Below are 17,607 nucleotides of genomic sequence, written 5' to 3' on the forward strand. Positions count from 1 at the left end.
GTGCTCAGCCCACTGCAGGGAGAGTGGGATCTGATCTGTGTCCTGCTGCAGCGGGGAGTGACCTGGACATGCAACCAGACAGACAGAGCCTGCGGTTGGTGGAGTTGTCTGCATCCCACCAACATGAAAAGCCAAAATCTGGTAGATAGAGCTAGGACCAAACTGGTTCTTGGAACTTGTTGGCAAAAGCGAGAGCCTGGAAAGTCACCCGCATGGAGCCCAAGGAAGGTAGACGTAGGAAGGGAATCGCTGTGGAAGTGGTATGTTGACAAGGGCATGTCAAGGTCACAGCAGCTGATAGGGTTCGAGATGTCATGTATGTAAATAGGTAATTCGAGATATAGTCTATGGGGTAAAGAGTAAGTTATAAGATGTCAGAAAAACCTGGTGAATTTTGGATCCGTCCACTTTGGTTGGAAGAAGCCAGAAGGAGAGAGAGAGAGAAGGGGCCAGAGGACAAGATGAAGGTCGGGTCAACTCTCAGAGCCCCAACAGCAAGTGGAGAGTGCAGTGGCAATCCCGGGTGGTGGTGTTTCTTCAACACCCAAACCAGCTCCACTAACCACTGCTCGGTATATACAGCTGGTGTTCACTCTTCATGAAAAAATTAAAAAGGGTTTCCAGAAAGTTCCTCCAAAATGAGTTATTGAAAGAAATGAAACCCAGAGTAGCGTGCCACTGTGCAGGAAGCCTTCCAGAGCCCCTGGTAGCGTGGGAGCAGGACTGTGGTGATCAAGCAACCTTCCCAGCCATCCCACTGGGCTCACTGGGACTTCCCTCCTTCATGTGCATGCCACGATCACCAGTTTCCATGTCTGGGTAATAAAATGAAGAGCCCGCACTGAGCCAAAAAAGCTGTTTTATACCACACATGTAATCTTGCATTTAATCATCTAAACCACTCCATGCACTAGACACTGCTATTAGCAACAACCATTATACCGAGGAAACCAAGGCACAGAGAGGTTGAGGAATCTCTCCAAAGTCACAAAGCCAGTGAGTGGTGAAAGCAATGTTTGAAAACCTGACTACAGAGTCTGTTTTCTTAACCACCCCACTGCATGCGTCATCCCTCATGTGCCAACTAAAATGCTATTTGCTTACTACATATGCACATCAGCCCGGTCCTAACCAAAAACATGCCTAAAAATCAGAGTTGAGTCACTTGCAGTATTTTTTCTGATGCTCATTGGTGTAAATATATAACTGTTAATATTTTAAAAGTTAAGCCATGTATCAACTAAAATTGTTTTGAATACTGTATTAGTTTCCTAAGGCTGCTATAACAAAGTACCACAATCTGATTGGGTCAAACAACAGAAATTTATTGCCTCACAGTTCTGGAAGCTAGAAGTCCAAGACCAAGGTTTCATGTTCCTTCTGAAGGCTCTAGAGAAGTATTTGTACCAGGCTTCTCTCCCAGCTTCTGGTAGTTCCTTGACTTGTGGCAACTGACCCCAACCTTCACATGGCGCTCTCCTATCTGCACATCTGTCTGTGTGTCCATATTTCTCCTTTGTATAAGGACACCCTATTAGATGTCATATTAGATGAAGGCCCACCCTAATGACCTCATTTTAACCCTATCATCTGCAAATACCCTATTTCTAAATATGTGTACACTGACAGAGCCTAGGGGTTAGGACTTCAGCTTCTTTTGTGGGTCACAATTCAATCCATAACACATACCTTCGCAGACATTTTGCAAAGTTGAGCTTAATTTATAATCAGCCATTCTCCAGAAAGTTCTGGCATGTTCTAACAAATTACATGCAGCATGTGGTACGAGACTGACAAATACATGAGGAAATGAGAGTGAAGAGAAGATGAGAGGAGAAAAAAATAGGAGGAAGCCAGGGGGTGAACAAACGGGTACATGGGGGGTTCAGTAGTGACTCTGAGCTTCCTGGCCCCCGTGGCAAGGGAGCATGCATTCATATAAAAATAAATGCATGTCACTGGGTCCCTCTGATAAAAATCAGATTGCCAGCTATCCCTGGTTCTTGGTTCTTAGAGAAATTTGTCCCATTGGCTCCCCTCAAGAGGACACCATCTGAGGTCCTGGAATCTTCATTTTGAACAGTTTGTATTGCTCTCAAATAATCTTGGCCCCTACATAAGCTAAATTTGAAGAAAGTTGAAAACCATGGCATTGTCACCACCCTCCTACTGGGACTATGGTGGAGCCACTTTTCACACAGGGATTAGGTTCCAAAGGTCAGAAAAAGTGCAGGCAGTGGCCAAAGAAGCCCTTGGAAATCCCTCAAACTGATGATGAAGGGCAGCATATATGTGTAGATATGGCTCTGCATGGACCACCCCATACAGACCTATCGTCTTTAGTAAGCCCCAGGGCATCGTCTCTCCTCCAGGGCAGGAACAATCCCAGCTTCTTGGCCAAGCACCAGATGAAGCAGGTGGCTTCGTTTTGGGTCTGGGCTGCAATGAAAATGTGTGTTTTTAGACACTGGCATTATGCTAAGGGCACTGGATGTTCACACCCCCAGAGGCATGAGGAACCTGACACTTCCCGAGAAGACAGTGGAATCAAATCAGCTCACCCTTTCCAGGCAAAATCTGGGCTGCTTACATGCTTTATATTTGTAGGGGGCTGTCTTTTGGGCGGCATGCACAAATGAGCCTCTTTATATCTTCCTGGTGAATGGAACCTTTTATCACTACCTTGTCTCCTGTTCAGTCTAGTGATGCTCTCTTTGCCCTAAAGCCCACCAGCTTTTTTTTCTGGTCAATGTTTACATGGTGTGTCTTCTTTTGTCCTTTTGCTTTCAAACTTTCTCCTTCCTTACGTTGAGGTTTGTCTCTCGCAAGCAGCGTGTAATTGGATTTTATTTTTATCCTCTAACAGTCTACGTGTTTTAATGGGCACATTTAGTCCATTTACATTTAATGTAATTGCTGATATACTTGAGTTTAAATCTACTATTGTGTTGTTTGCTTTTTATTGGTTCTGCCTGTTTTATGTTCCTCTTTCTCTCCTTTCTTGCTCTCTTTTGAACTGATTACGTTCATTGTTCCTCTTTTCCCTCTCTATTAGCTTGTTAACTATACATCCTTTTATTATTCTTTCAGTCATTACCCGAGATTGCAACACTCATTCTTGACTTATTTGAGTCTACTTTAAATTAGCAAGTTTACCACTTCCCATTCAGTGGAAGGACCTTACAAATCCATAACTCCATTTACTCCCCTCCTGACTTAAATGGTATTATTGTCATACTTTTTAATTCTCCCTAGATCTAGAGGACAGCATTGTCATTATTATGATTGCTATTATTTTTAATTTTGCACAGTAGTAATTCAGACCGCCCATATTGTTAACCTTTTTGTGCTCTTCACTCCTGGTGCTTTCCAGGTCACCCTGACTCTCAGGCTGTGGCCCCAAGTCTGTCACCAGCTTTGCTCAGCCTCCCAGCTTTGCAGCAGCTCAGATCAGAGTCAACAGCTCCTTGAGAGAAAACATTTTCCAGGTGCTGGGTTCACCTTTCTGGGTTTCCTTCTCCTGCCTGCTTTTGACCCTGTAAATCCTTCACAGCCCTGTTCACTTTCCATGTCTTCAAACAAATTTCTTTTTTCAAATGGATTTGTATAGTTTTTGGTCCAGGTTTTCTAGTTGTGCTCCAAAGAAGAGTTGGTCTGTATTAACATTACTAGAAGTACAACCTATTGCCTGCACTCTTTAAAGAGTTACTTCTTCCCTTGCTCTTCTTTCGTTGGCCAAGGTCATAAAATTGAATTTGTGTCAATTAAAAGTGCATATGATGCATGAGAGAGTAATTCCTCTCTGTCACTGTAACTGTCCTGGTTCTAATGAAGGGGTCGTATGTCCTGAATTGCTCTAGTCTCTACCCATGAGTTTTCCACAAGACTTCCGGAGACCTATTGTCTTCTTGAGGGTGAAAGAACATCAGTCTTTAATGCAGAAAGTTTACTGTCCAAGTTGTCAGAGTGCTCTAGGGAAGTGATATATCTGCACCACTTTTCTCAGACAAGCTGCCAACCATAGAAATAAAGTAACACCCCTCAGCATGATTGAATTAGAGGACCCTGACAGCCTGCACTTAGCATTTCTGTCAGGTACCAGCTGCAGAAAGTCCATTCTGCCCAAGTCCAGAGTCTTATAACATAGTTAGTCAGTGTTCATTATTAATAGCAAGTGACAGAAATCCAAACTGGCTGAAGCAACAAAGGAAAACATATTGCTCCCAGACCCGAGAAGTCCAGGACTATAGATTTGGTCTCAGGCATGGTGGGATCTAGGTGCCCAGATGATATCACCAGTTTCTTCATCACTTAGCTCTAGTCTTCTCTAGTCCAACAGGTCTCAAACTTGAATGTGCATCAGAATTGTTTGCAAAGCAAATGAAAACACAGATTTTTGGCTACAGCCCCAGTTCCTAATTCAGTGCATCTAGAATGGAGCCTAAGTATTTTAATCTCCTAACAAGTTCCGATGATGCCGATGTTTCCGGTCCAGGGACCACACGTTGAGAACCACATCTCTAGCCCCAGGCATGGCTCACAGATGGCCCCCACGGGCTCTAGGCTCTCTTACTGGCTTAGCAACCCTAGGGAAAGGGACTGCTCCTTTCCTAATAATTCCAGCAGAGCCCAAGAACCAGCTCTCGCCTGAACGGATCTCTAATCTCCATGGTCAGGGAGAGGCAGTTCTCTCCTTGCCCCAGGCTGGGCCGGGAGTGGGGTCAGATCTGTCCAAACTCTAGCCTGAGAAGAGTGGGGAAGGGCCAGTGCCCCGAAGGAAAACATGGGTGCTGTGCAGGTGGACGCTGCTATGGGGAAGTCAGAAGCAACTGTTATTCATCTCATAAATTAAGCAGGCTGGACACGTTGCTACAGATTCTCCAGAGACAGGGTATGGACCAAAGGACCGTCCTATGCAAGAGGGAGGAGTGGAGCCATTTAGTCAGGGTGCCGTGGGAAGCCCTGATGGCCTTCCTTGAAAATCATATGCATTCCCGGGCTGAAGAGCCAGCAGCAAAAGGATGAGTATTAGAGTTATAGACAGCACCTGCCTACCGAGAGACCCAGAGAAGCTCTCGAGATGAGAAAACACAGGCCTCGTTGAGCCGTGTGTATCAGCTATTTACAGCTGCTTAACAAGCTGCCCCAAAATGCAGTGGCTTGAAACAGCAACCCTTTTACTTGCACTCAGGAGTCCGCAGGTGGGCTGGGTGGCTCCACTGTGAGCTGGCCTGGGTGGTCTCAGACGGCCAGTCACTCACATGACTGGCAGGCCACTTGGCCCTGGGATCTCGGCTGGGATGACCATCTCTGTTCCACATGGTCTCACTAGCCAGCACGTGGTGGTCTCGGGGTAGCAAGAGAGGACACACCCCAATGTGTAAGTGCTTTTTAAAAGACTCTGCTTGGTCATGCTCGTCCGATGACCTTTTGGCCAGAGAAAGGCACCAGGCCACACCCAGCTAGAGAAACAGACTCCACCCCTTGCATCACAGTGCAGAAGCAGCAAACCTCAAGGTGGGAGGGGAGGAATGAGTGGACACTTGTCATGGTCTCTTACACCATGGGGAGCGTGTGGCCTGATGAGGCTGCACTGTGGTGAAATGCATGGATGTCTGGAGTACTCGGGTAGACCATTGTCCCGGGCGCAGCCCCCTGCCTGCCCACCTGCCGGTTGGATGTTAGAGGTGAGTGTGGGCGTCTCAGGACAAAACAGGGCTAAGGCGGCTGTTTCCCTGGGCCTTTTGCTGCACAGATTAGTGCACAGTTTCCAGACTGATGGGCACCCGACCACAGCAAGTGGGGGTGCGCTGTGGAACCCGGAGGGCTTATAACCCATCTGACAGGGGCACCGCTACCCAGCTCCAGCCTATGATTGCCACATGGGAATGCCAGTCAGGGGTTACCAGATTGTATGATTTTTCAGGAGACGCCAGGAATTCCAATTTTCAGGTGGATTTCCTTTAAAAAAAAAAAAAAAGAGCTTGGTAGCTATTTGCAATTTGAAAAAAATGTTAAAGTCACACAACACACATCTGCAGCTGGATTTGGCCTGTGGGCCGCTGGCTTATGATCTTCACCATAAACCCATAAACCCATGTTGTTCTCAGATGTAATATCTGCCCTTTCAGTGGATTCCCAGGTGACCTCAGAGGCCGTACACGTGTGGTAAGGGGTAATTTTGCTGAGACTCTGAATGTGAGTTTTTTCAAGTCCCAGCTAGCAGGTGGGAACAAGTCACCTAGCCGGTGAGCCGACCGGCAGCCCCACACCTTCCTCTCCTGTCTTCTCCTGTGACGTGTGTCATATCCACGGCAAATCTCCCATGTTGATATGCTCTTTGTTTCTCTGGGAGAGAGAGCCAAGGCAAGTTTTGGCAAGGCAAAGAGCAAGTGAAGTTAACAGAAGAGGGATGGTTTTCTACCAGAAAAGAGCAGTGTGGGATAAATTAAAATGTGCAGTTTGGTTCTTGCTGGTGGCACAAATTTATTGTGCGAATAAATCTGCCATTCTCTAAGTGTATGACAAAAATAAATCCACCCTCATGTGGTGGTCAAGCTGGTGCAAAACGGGCTCGCCCAAGTGAGCAATGAGAGCATCAAAACGAGTTAAAAGGTGGCTGCCTCATGTGTTGTGAGGAAATGCACAATAAACACAAGCTGGTCAGCAGAAATGTGGTTCAGGAGGATGCAGGTACTGTGTGCCGACGTTTCTGGGAAGCTGCGGGTGGGGAAGGCTCTGGTAGTGGAGCTGTGGGGTTGACCTTCAGTCAGAGAAAGGGTGATTTAATTTTTAAAAGCATCTTCTTAGCATAATATGACTCAAAGGGCACAGGCAACTCACAATGATCACGCTGCCGGGGGGGGCATTCCCTCCCAAGGGAAAGATGCTTCAGGCAGAAGTTTCTGCAGACAGAACTGGACCCCACTGAAAGAAAAAACCTTACTCAGTATCCTTTTCAAAGAAGAGGTGACCCTAGAGTTGCAGCGACCAAGGACAGATGGTTGTCTCAGGTGCCCTGTTGCACCCCAGCCCCAGACCACCGAGGCACCAGAGAGCAGGTCATTTGCCCACAGAAAGATGGTAAAAAAGGCAGGGGTCGCCACCCAGCTCTTTTTAGAGTGACTCTATACATGCTCCATGTGGGAAATGGAGAAGGAGCTCATGAATTGCGGGTTCTGCTGGTCCTGGCGCTGCCTGAGCCTTCCATCAACACGGGGTTTGCGCCCCTTCCCACATCGGAGCATGAGCACATGTGTTTAGCTTAACACATGACCTCAGTCCCATATTTATAGAATCACCTATAGGATCAGAAGGGGCCTTGAATTTTTCAGCTCTGCTTTCCTGCAGATGGTGGAGGAAACAGTATGCGTTAGTGAAATTCACAAAACCCAAGATTGACAAGGTTTGGGGTGAAAATCATTTTCCGTACATCCCTTGGACAGAAATCATCATGCCAGGTGCCAGGGTAGTAGCATGAGGCCTGTTGGGCTGACGTGGCCTTGAGACCACACGAGAATGGAGCCCGAGACCTCTCCACCCTCCTGCCCACTCCAGCCTGCCTTGCCATTCTTCATCTGCCAAGCCCCACCCACCTCAGGGCCTTGGCATCTGCTGTTCCCTTGGCCTGGAACAGCCTCCCCATGTGGGTATACACAGGGCTCACTGCCTTCAGGTCTCCACTCAGATGTCACCTTCCCTAACCAAGTGTCTCAAAGAGTGTCCCTTTCCCTGGGTCATCTCTGGCCTTTACCCTGCTTTGTTTCTTGTAGCGCTTGTCTCCACCTGCCGGTAGATCCAGTGTGCACCTGCCTGATCCGCGTCTATCTCTGCCCCATGACTGTGAGGTCTGTGAGGCAGGGGGGCGTGCCATTCCACAGCCTAGTGAAGGTTGAGAGCCTGTGTCATTAGTACCTTTGCCTTGCTGGGAACCCATTTCTGCCTCAGCCACCCTTGGGGAGAGGGTGTGGATTTTTCTGTTCCAGCTTCAGTGTAGCTCAAGACCAGGTCCTTTAGCTTCTTTTCACTCCTCCTCCCTGTCCCTGTCCCCCCAGCCACTCCCAGGACCTGAGCCCATTATGGCCCTCTGCATCCCTTTTACTCACCCGCATTTCCACACCACTAAGGATCCCTGCCCTCATCAGCCTGTTAAGCTGAGCTGCTTCCAATCCTCCTTTCTGCTCTGTGTTTGGGTATTTGTTTTACCTTCTCATTCCCTCTGCCCTCCCCCTGCCCCGTTGCAGAGCAGACCAAGTCCCTGATAAGAAGGGCCAACAAGGAAGACTATAAAATGGCCTTGACTGGGAATGAGCAGAATCCTGGGTCACTTTTCCAGCAGCTCCTTACCTTTCTGTCCCTAGGAGCAGCACTGGGGCAATGACAAGAGACAGTACATAACCCACTTGCCAGCCATCCGCAGGCATGCAAGGTTCCTTTGGGTGCCTTGACCCTCCTGGGAGAGTGGCTTGGACTTGTCGTGGCCTTGGGGGAGGCTGGCCCTTCGGGCTCTCTTAGCCTTTGTAAGGTTTCTTAAAAAACCAGAATATGTCCATGAAAAATTAAAATTCAGGGAATTTCACATAGATTTCAGATTCTAGCTTTTCTTGGGGAAAAAAAATGACAATACTAAGAATGTAGCCCTATATGGCAGGTGTTGGCTGGAGCTGGGCTGGGGCCCCTGGCCCGGGGCATTCAGATTCACAGCCACTCCCTGGGTGCCTGGGAGAAACTGATATCCCCTCATTTTAGTTTAGTTTTCCCATAAAAAAACCCATGGTTTCCCATCAGTCCAGTGCCCGGCCATACAGAAGCCAACCTGGTGGAGCTGCTGTGTTTCCTTTCCTCTCCTCCCAATGCCATTCAGGATGTTGCTGCTAGAACAGTCCTTCAGATGCAACACTCTAACCAACATAGTGGAAGGGTCAAGTGCTGCCAGGAATCTCCAGTACTCAACTTGGATGGATGGACTCAAGTACTCAGTATTCAAAGGATGCTATTGTATAGATCCTAAGAGGCCACCTGTGAATTCCCAGTTTGTTAGAGGCCAGCTTCAAATGACGATCTTTGACATTACTGCTACATGATACAATCCAGTTGCTTCTGCTGAATTCACATCTCCGGAGCAGACCTTCTCCCAAACTCAAGACTCAAGTGTGTACGTGCAACTCAATGGCTGCACTGGGATGCCCAAATCACATCTTGGACCCAGTCTGTCTGAACTTGAGCCCCTGCTCTCTGCTCCCAAACCTGCACCACCCACAGCCCTCAAAGCTCAACCCATCCTCTCTCCCAGCCACATCCACGTTGTCAGGACGCCCCACAGGCCCTGTCTGCAGCTAGAAACTTCTAGAAACCTAGTCTCCTGGCTCTCACCTCCACCTCCCTTCATTCGGTCCCCGACTCAGCACCTAAGTCAGGTCAAGTCCTCCCCTGCTCTAGAGCCTACAGTGGCTCCCCATTTCACTCAGAGTAATGGCCTCGTGGTGACCACCACGGCTCTGAGTGACCTGGCCCTCCCCCCACCCCCATACTCAAGCCCCCTCAGCCTGTGTGCCCTGCTGCCTGCAGCACCTGGCTCTTCTGTGAACACACCACCCACGGGTCTCACCACGCCGGTGCCCGGAGCATAGCATCACCCTGGAGCTCCACACTTGCCTGTTCTGCTCTTGCCTGTTCTTCCAGAACATGTTCTGACATCTAACACTCTATTTTGTTTATTATTCCCCTGGCTGCTTGTCCTGCTTTACAAGGGTGGGGTTCTCAATCTCTCTCGTCACTGCTGGGTCCCCAGTGCCGAGGACAGAACCTGGCACGGTGGCACTCCAGAAATATTTGCCGAGGGGATGAAAGTCAATAGGTAAAAGCCTCTTTAAGCATTCCAATAGAAACATTTCGAGCAGTTCTATTTTTAAATGGAGTATTTTTTGGGCGCCTGGGTGGCTCAGTTGGTTAAGCGACTGCCTTCGGCTCAGGTCATGATCTTGGAGTCCCGGGATCGAGTCCCGCATCGTCTCCCTCTGACCCTCCCCCCCTCATGTACTCTCTCTCTCTCTCTCTCATTCTCTCGCAAAATAAATAATAAATCTTTAAAAAAAATGGAGTTTTTTTTTCTAATATTGAAAGAATCCACACATAAGTAATTGAGAGGGTGTTACAGTGACCCCCGTGTGTCCATCACCTGGCCTTGGCAATCGTGAATTGATGGCCAATGTTGTTTCATCTACATCCCCACCCACTGCCCAGATGATTAGGAAGCAAATTCAAGGCATCACTTCGTTTTATCTGCAGATAGTTTAGTATGCTTTTCTTTTTCTGCTGCATAGCCCTCTGTTGGGTGAGCGTACCGTAATTTATTTTATTCAGCCAGTCTTATTGGGTTCTGTTATAAAACCAATTGTCCTTTCCTTGGAACTTCTGGAATCGACCGCAGCATTGCAATGCTTTTTTCTTAAACTGAGGTGTAAAGTCTTTGCAATTCTTCTTACCTGTGGAAAAACAAAACAAAATAAAGTAAAATATTCCCAAGCACCCATCTGTCTCCATGATAGCATATATTATTCCGCTTAGGTACTTTGTTAGAGTGTTAATTGTTTACAACTTTTTATTCAGATACGATTTCAAATTTAAAGTTGCAAGAATAGTACAAATGATCCTCCATATACCCTCCAGCCCCACTTACTGGCTGTTAACATTTTGTCCCAGTTGATTGAGTGACTGATTGATTTTTTTTTTTTTTAAAGTAAGCTTCAGGCCCAATGTGGAGCTTGAACTCATGACGCCAAGATCAAGAATCACATGCTCAACCGACTGAGACAGCCAGGCGCCCCTTGTTCCCACTGATTTATATTTGTACTCTGTGTGTGTGTGTGTGTTTTACTCATTTGAAATTAAGTTGCAGACATCAACTTTACCTTTACCCCTGAACACTGCAGTGTGTATCTCCTAAGAGTGGGGCATTCATTTTCCATTAGCACAGCACACTTAGGAAATTCAGGAGCGTTCGCATTACTACAATACTATTATCTACACCACACACTATATTGGGGTTTCTGCACTTGCCGCAGTAACGTCCTGCACTCCAGTGTCCCCCCGCCCAGGATCCAGTGCCAGGACCGACGCTGCATTCTGTTGCCATGTCTGCCTAGTGTCCTTTAATTTGGAATCCCTCTCCAGGCTTTTTTTTTTTTTTTTTTCTTTGTTTTGCATGACCTTGACATTTTTGGAGAGTACAGGCCAGTTGTTTTATAGAATGTTCCTCAATTCGGGGCCAATAGATTTTGAACTGCAATCCAAGAACGCAATCTAAAGGCACACCCCTTGTTTCCCGCCCGCAGGACCCGGAAGCCGCCGAGAGAGACCCCTCTCAGCCACCCGAAAACCCGTGCACGAGGCTGAGGACCGAGAGGAAGATGCCTCAGCCGTGCTCAGGGCCATCCAGGTGGAGAACGAAGCCCTGCAGAGGGTGCTCCTCAGCAGAAAGGCTGAGCCCCCCACCAGCCCACTGCAGGTGCGTTCAGGGGCAGAGGGGAGGGACAAGAGAGGAGGCTCCTCTGGGACCCGGTGGTTTGTCTGAGCAGCACTTGCAAAGAGAGATGTTATGTAGGCATCCCTGAACTCAATAGCTGCACGTCCAGTGCTTGATGCACAATTGCTCCCTGACCTGCCAAAGTTCCCCGTTTCCTTCCCCTTCTTCTTTGTTTACTTCTGAAAGCCTAAGGTGGATGCCAGTTTGCCTCCAACCCTTGCTGATCTCCCTGCAGGCCCTGGATACCTTAGACCAGGGGCTGCAAACTGGTGGTTCAGAGAAAGAATGGAGTAGACCACAGCCCTGGCTGCTCTGGAAAGACCTCATCCCCCAGAGCACGAGTCCCTCGGGCCTCCGCAGCCCTTAGCGGTCCCTGTTGTCCTGTCCCTGCCCCACTGCACCTGTTCCGGAAACTTCACTGGCCTGGCAGGTGTTTGAGTTTGTGTCCACCGTCTTCAGCTTTGCTCAAGAAGCAGGAGGATACGTGGCAGGGTGGAGAAGAGACCCTTCGGGAGCTGGAGGGTGGATATGCCTCAGGGTACACATCCCACACCACCACCCGCTCCCCGGCCTCTAGCACAGGCTGCCCTTTGGGGCATTCATCGAGTGGTACCTGTTGTCTGTCTTCTTGGAGCTCAGTCCTTTGCCCCTGACGTTTGTGTCTATGGGATCTCATGATGGGGCCTGCGCCTCTGTGCCCTCATCTGCCCGTGCAGAGTATATAGTGGATGGTTTTATTCTGACCTCAGATCATGTGATTTCATCATTCTAGGACGTGGAGGGACCAGCAGCAAAATTGTGGACCAGTCTACTGAAGCGGAAGGAAGGGAGCCCTGAGGTTGGTGAAGGCTTGAGCAGAACAACAAAGCCCTGTATCCACTATCCCCAACGGCACCTAGGAGCCTCCAGAGGGCTTCCCCCCTGTGATCCCTGAGCACGGTGTCATTCTGCCCATTTCACGGATGGGGAAACCCGAGTTGGAGTAATTTGCCTAAGGTTCTGAGTGGAAGCCAGAACTCACCTAGGCCTGGGGACTCCAATTCCCTGTTATGTTTCTATTTCCTGATAAGGCAGCACAAAAACAGATCTTAGGATCCTGAATAAATAAATTATGACCTACCTAGGTCAGTTAGGCCTCTCTCAGCAAAGACAGCCCCAACGAGTTCAGACGTGAACGAATACAACGCCCAGAAACGTCTTTGTTAGATTGTACATAGGTCTGGGTCATGTGCTCAGAATACAGAGGTGGCTAAGTCAGGTCAGATTAGCCCCTGGCCTCAGGGAGCTTGCAAACGACAAGCAAATAAAGCCATAAATACAGCAGGTGACTTCAGAGAGAGATGACAGTAAAAGATTGTAGTTGGCGGCTATTCTCTAAAAGAGTGGTCCGAGGAAGCCCCTTGGAGGGTCCCATTTGAGCCGAGCCCTGTGTCTTAGGGAACCAGCCAGCAACACGGAACAGCAGGTAGAAGGGACAGGGGAGTGCTGTGAAATGGGAGCGAGCCCAGCCTGATCCAGGAGCGGAAAGAAGCCTGACTGGTGGTGGGGATGGGGGGCACCAAAGGGTAGGGGACAGACAGTGGGGAAGGGAGAGGAGGCGGGGAAGGGAGGAGAGAGTGCCCCAGAGCACCGTCATGGTTTCCTTTGTCCCACCTGCTTGTTCTGTTCTTTCTGTCACCAGCTGACATTTCTGATCGGTCTGTGGTACTGCCCACCGCATAGGCGCGCTTTCCGGATGACCTGACCCCAGACCCGCAGAGCTTCCAATGACTAAAATCATTTGCAGATAGAGGGCAGAGCACATTTCTAGTTTAGATGATAAATGTCAAAGGAGGAGGATTAAAAATGAAAGGGCCCTAAGGATGTCACTGGAATCCTTCCATGGAGTCTGGTTACTTTGTAGCAGAGCAGGGGTGTGACCAAGAAGGGGAGAGGTTTTGATGAGAGAAATTTTTCAGTAGCTGATTGAAGAGATCGATTGCTGGCACCTCCCGGATCATAAGAAACAGAGATATCTGTCCCTTTGCAGAGATCGTGGTGGGGGATCCTGGATCTCATCAGCCTCTCTGTCCCTCTTCCTCCTTAATAAGCGTTTCCATCCTCCACAGCTTCCTACCGCCGCCGCGGCCACCAGCACAACCAGCATGGCCAGCCCGCAGGAGCCGTCCGGGGCAGCAGGGGGAGCTCGAGCCGTCAGTGAAGCCATTGACAGAATTGGCCTTTTGGGGAGCAGGTACCTACCGAGGCGGCTTCAACACAAAACCAGAACCCCATAGCAATGCAGCCATGAGGATCTTGTTAACCGAGGCTTCTCTTTGCTCCTCCTATGTTATCCCAGGCCGCGTAAAGCTACTCCCTTAGCCCATACCCTCCCAATCCCTCCGGCCCTAAAGCGCTAAACTGACTCGATGTCTTTCCAGCTGATGTGTCTTTGCTGGTTCAGTTCCGTCCACCCTGTGTAAGACTTCATCGCGCCCCCCCACAGGGGCTTCCACCAGAGGACCCCGTGCAGCAGACAGTGGTGAACTCGCTGTCGGCGGTGGTTGTGGGGGGGTCGTGGAGAGGGGGAGAGTGGCCCAAAGTGGCGTCCTTTCCACCTCTGTTTTCTGCTAAGTTTGTTCAAGCGCAGCTTTCAGTTCCATTAACGTGTGGGAGCAGCTACCGGAACTGTCAGGTCTTCTCTTCGAAACAAAGTCTCCCCTCTAGTCTTGAGGCAAAGTTGATCTTCGGAAAGATGCACCAGGTGGAGCCGATAGTTATAAGCATGTGTTGGCACCCATGTGCTGGGCACCGTGGTGTCTGCAGGGCAAGAGGGCATGCCAGGCACTGAGCGGAGGCCCTGGCCTGGGACCACGTGCTTTTTCAGTGCTAGGCATCCCTCTAAGAGTCTGCAGACCCCAGACTGGAAACCAGGGCTGTGTACCCCGGCGGCCATGAGTAAGAACCCACAGGTTCCTCTACATGGGAAAGGCCTGGTGCCTGAGGATATCTTACATCTGATACGGTTCTGTTTACGGGCAGCACACACATCACCCAATGCTTCTTTCTTCATCCTCAAGATCCTTGGTGCTCTGGGGTCTTGAGGGTACTCTGCCTTAAACAGCACATGTGGGGTGCGTTTGCAAACCCCAGAAACAGGAGGCATGAAATAGGTCCCTAGGCTAGGAGTAGCAGAGGTGTTTAGCAAAGGGCCGGATAGCGAATACTTCAGGCTTTTCACTTTACTTGTTGGTTGGTTGGTTTTAACAACCCCTCGAAAGGTAGAAGCCATTCTCAGCTTGCAGGCTCTGGCAGGCCGTACTCTGCCACCCTCTTCACCATCTCAGCCATCTCACCAGTCTGCTGCCAGCTTGCCCCAAACAGTTTCCTCCACTTGGCTCCTCTTTCATCACTAGTTGTCCAGTTATTATAAAAGGAGGGGTGGCGGGAGGGACAACCTGTGTGCACATTTGAGCAGTATGCGGGGCGGGTACTCTCTTCTCAACCGCGACTTCTTCTGAGCTAGAAAAGTCAGTGCGGTCGCCTTGATGGACCTGCTCTCTGGTGTGAACCCTCTGTCACTGCCCGTTTGCTAAACCAAAATCCCCTTTCAGGCAGCAGCAAAGGCTTCTGAAAGTGCTCCAGGCCATCGAAAGCGACTCTGCCCGGCTCAGCACCCTTGCTTCACCAATGAAGGAGCCCGTGCCAGACCCAGAGGTGAGAACGTTGACTTACAGGGATTTCTAGATGCATTCGGCGTCTCACCTGAAAGCCGAGGGAGGAGGGGCCCCTCGGTGCCACGATCTCTGTGTGAGGGGGAGGGTCGACAGCCATAAACTGAACGTTCTCTGCCCAAGTCTCCATCCCCCTCCCACCCAGCCCCCAGACAGGCCTGGGGTGGGGTCAGGGGTAGCCGCGGAGAGAAGCCTGTCCGCACAAGAGGCAATATAAATAGCATGTGAGCCCAGAGGAAAATGTCCAGCATCGCTGGTCATTAAGAAATGCAGATTAGAGCAAACTTAATGTCCCACTTGATATCTGAGCTCCAGAATTTTTTTTGAAGATGTTATTTATTTATTTATTTGTCAGAGAGAAAGAGAGAAAGCACAAGCAGGGGGAGCATCAGGCAGTGGGAGAAGCAGGCTCCCCACTGAGCAGGGAGCCCGATGCAGGACTGGATCCCAGCACCCTGGGATCATGACCTGAGCTGAAGGCAGAAGCTTAACCGAATGAGCCACCCAGGCGCCCCTCCCAGATTCTTTTTGATGATAACCTCTAGGACTGGCAAGGTCACACACAGCAGGCTTATCCTGCTGGCAGCAATGGAAATGGGTGGGACTCTCGAAAAGCAGAAAGGCCAGGCCTCCCAGCGCAGCGATCCCGCTTCCTCACCCTAAGGAAATCACTCAACAGAAAGCAAAAGCTACAGGCACAAAGCTGTCTGTTGCAGAATGATCGGAAGTAGGGAAGAATGAGGAAGAAAAAAAGAACCAGAAAGAACATGAATGTCTCACGATAACGGAGTTCATCGGGAAGGCCTGACATACTAGCACAATGCAGTGGTATAAAAGGAAGGGAATTACCATTATGGCGATTATGCAGGATGAAAATGGCGAGGATATAGAGTTAACTGCAAAAGGTGATGTTAATGTCCATTGAGTCCAGTGTGAGAGTGGGACCGTGCAAAGCCACGGCCGTGTGACATGTCGACACAGCAGAGCCGTGAACCAAAAGGCCAAGGTGGCCCCCGGGTGGAAGGGTAACGGGGATTCGCATTTCTTTTGTGTTGGAAGGTGTGTGTCTGGCACATCCTTCTCAGCCTTCCTTTGCCCAAGGCGCTCGATCGGCCATGTAAGCCCTCCCAGAGCCACACATAAAACTCCCATGGCAGCAGAAAGACCCCCACGCCAGCCTAGACCGGAGTTCCGGCTTCAAGTCTGGTGCCGTCATTTAGAGGGCACATGACCTTAGACAACGTCTTAAGCTCTCTGATCCTGGGAGTGTGCGGCTGTCACACTGGGTAAATAATCCACAACCACGGGCTGCCATGAGGCTAGACTAGAAGAGTTTTGTGAGGGTAGGCACCTCAGTGCCTGGCACACAGCGAGGAGGAGCTAGCAAATTATCAGTTGAAAGTTTGACATCTAGAAAAATCGAGAAAATTCAAAACTTTACCGCCCCCCCCACGTCCCCTGCATGGAATAGTTGCTTTCTTAGCCATGAAGATCCTAAGTGTGATAAAACTTGAGCCACATTAAAAAGAGCCTGGATTGATCGAGTCTCCTTATAGCAAACAGAAAACCCAGGGCAAATTGAATTATCCAACAAAGGGAAGGAAATGATAGACCCTTGTAATAAATGCCACAGTTGACCAGGTAGAGCTTAATCCAGCAGCTCACGCTGTGTCTCCACCATCTCAGCTCTGTCCCCACCTCAGCCCCCAGGCCCAGCTCTGCTGCCTCCCTGGGACCCCTCAGTAGCTCCAGTAGTCCCCACCTCTTGACCTCATCCCCTCAAGCCCTATAGTCAGGAGAGAAGAGCATTTCTTCCACGCACAGACCTGAGAGTAGGTCACATGCCCGTCACTGAGCCACCCCCTCCTGGTGGCTCAGGGGACCAGCCACACTGCTTCATTGGACCAGTCAGGCTCCTCCTCGGGGTGGGAAGGGGTCCATCCCCCTCTAGGACCACCCTCATGGCTGAGGAAAGAGAAGGGGTGACTTCCCACAGGAAAATTAGACGTTCTTGGTGAGAGAGGGGGAGGGGGCCGTGAACGCTGGAGACCAGGAGCTGCCCAACCAGCGTTTACCTTGGACGCCCACAAGGGATCCTAAAGCAAGCGATTCAGAAGCGGCCGAAGCCATTGAATCGCAACACTGGCAAGTTGTGACACTTCCTTAGCTAATAGACCCTTCAGCTTCTTCATTTCCAAGTCCCGCTGCAGGACTTCACACGTTTTAAATTGCATGGGGTGTGAGATCCAGCAGCCCCTCTGCAAGGCAGCTTGCCACCCATCTGGGCCTCCTCCCTGTGGTTTCTGCTGAGGCCTCTCCTCCCTGCTGCCACCAGCCAAGGTGAACGGTGCCACCTCCTCCCACCTCCCA

At 49.8% G+C, this 17,607-nt stretch overlaps 1 protein-coding gene across 3 annotated transcripts in view; it reads left to right on the forward strand.

Moving 5' to 3' along the window:
• The window catches only part of KATNIP (katanin interacting protein), a 188,084-nt gene that overhangs the window by 101,207 nt on the left and 69,270 nt on the right, over nt 1-17,607 (forward strand). For all 3 annotated transcript variants that reach the window (XM_027609862.2, XM_027609860.2, XM_027609861.2), the window contains 4 exons: nt 11,334-11,506; nt 12,297-12,362; nt 13,633-13,757; nt 15,118-15,220. In XM_027609862.2, coding sequence (XP_027465663.2) covers nt 11,334-11,506; nt 12,297-12,362; nt 13,633-13,757; nt 15,118-15,220 — 467 coding nt within the window. The remainder of the gene's footprint in view (nt 1-11,333; nt 11,507-12,296; nt 12,363-13,632; nt 13,758-15,117; nt 15,221-17,607) is intronic.

This window comes from Zalophus californianus, chromosome 10 (genome assembly GCF_009762305.2).
Source record: "Zalophus californianus isolate mZalCal1 chromosome 10, mZalCal1.pri.v2, whole genome shotgun sequence".
Classification (NCBI taxonomy): domain Eukaryota; kingdom Metazoa; phylum Chordata; class Mammalia; order Carnivora; family Otariidae; genus Zalophus; species Zalophus californianus.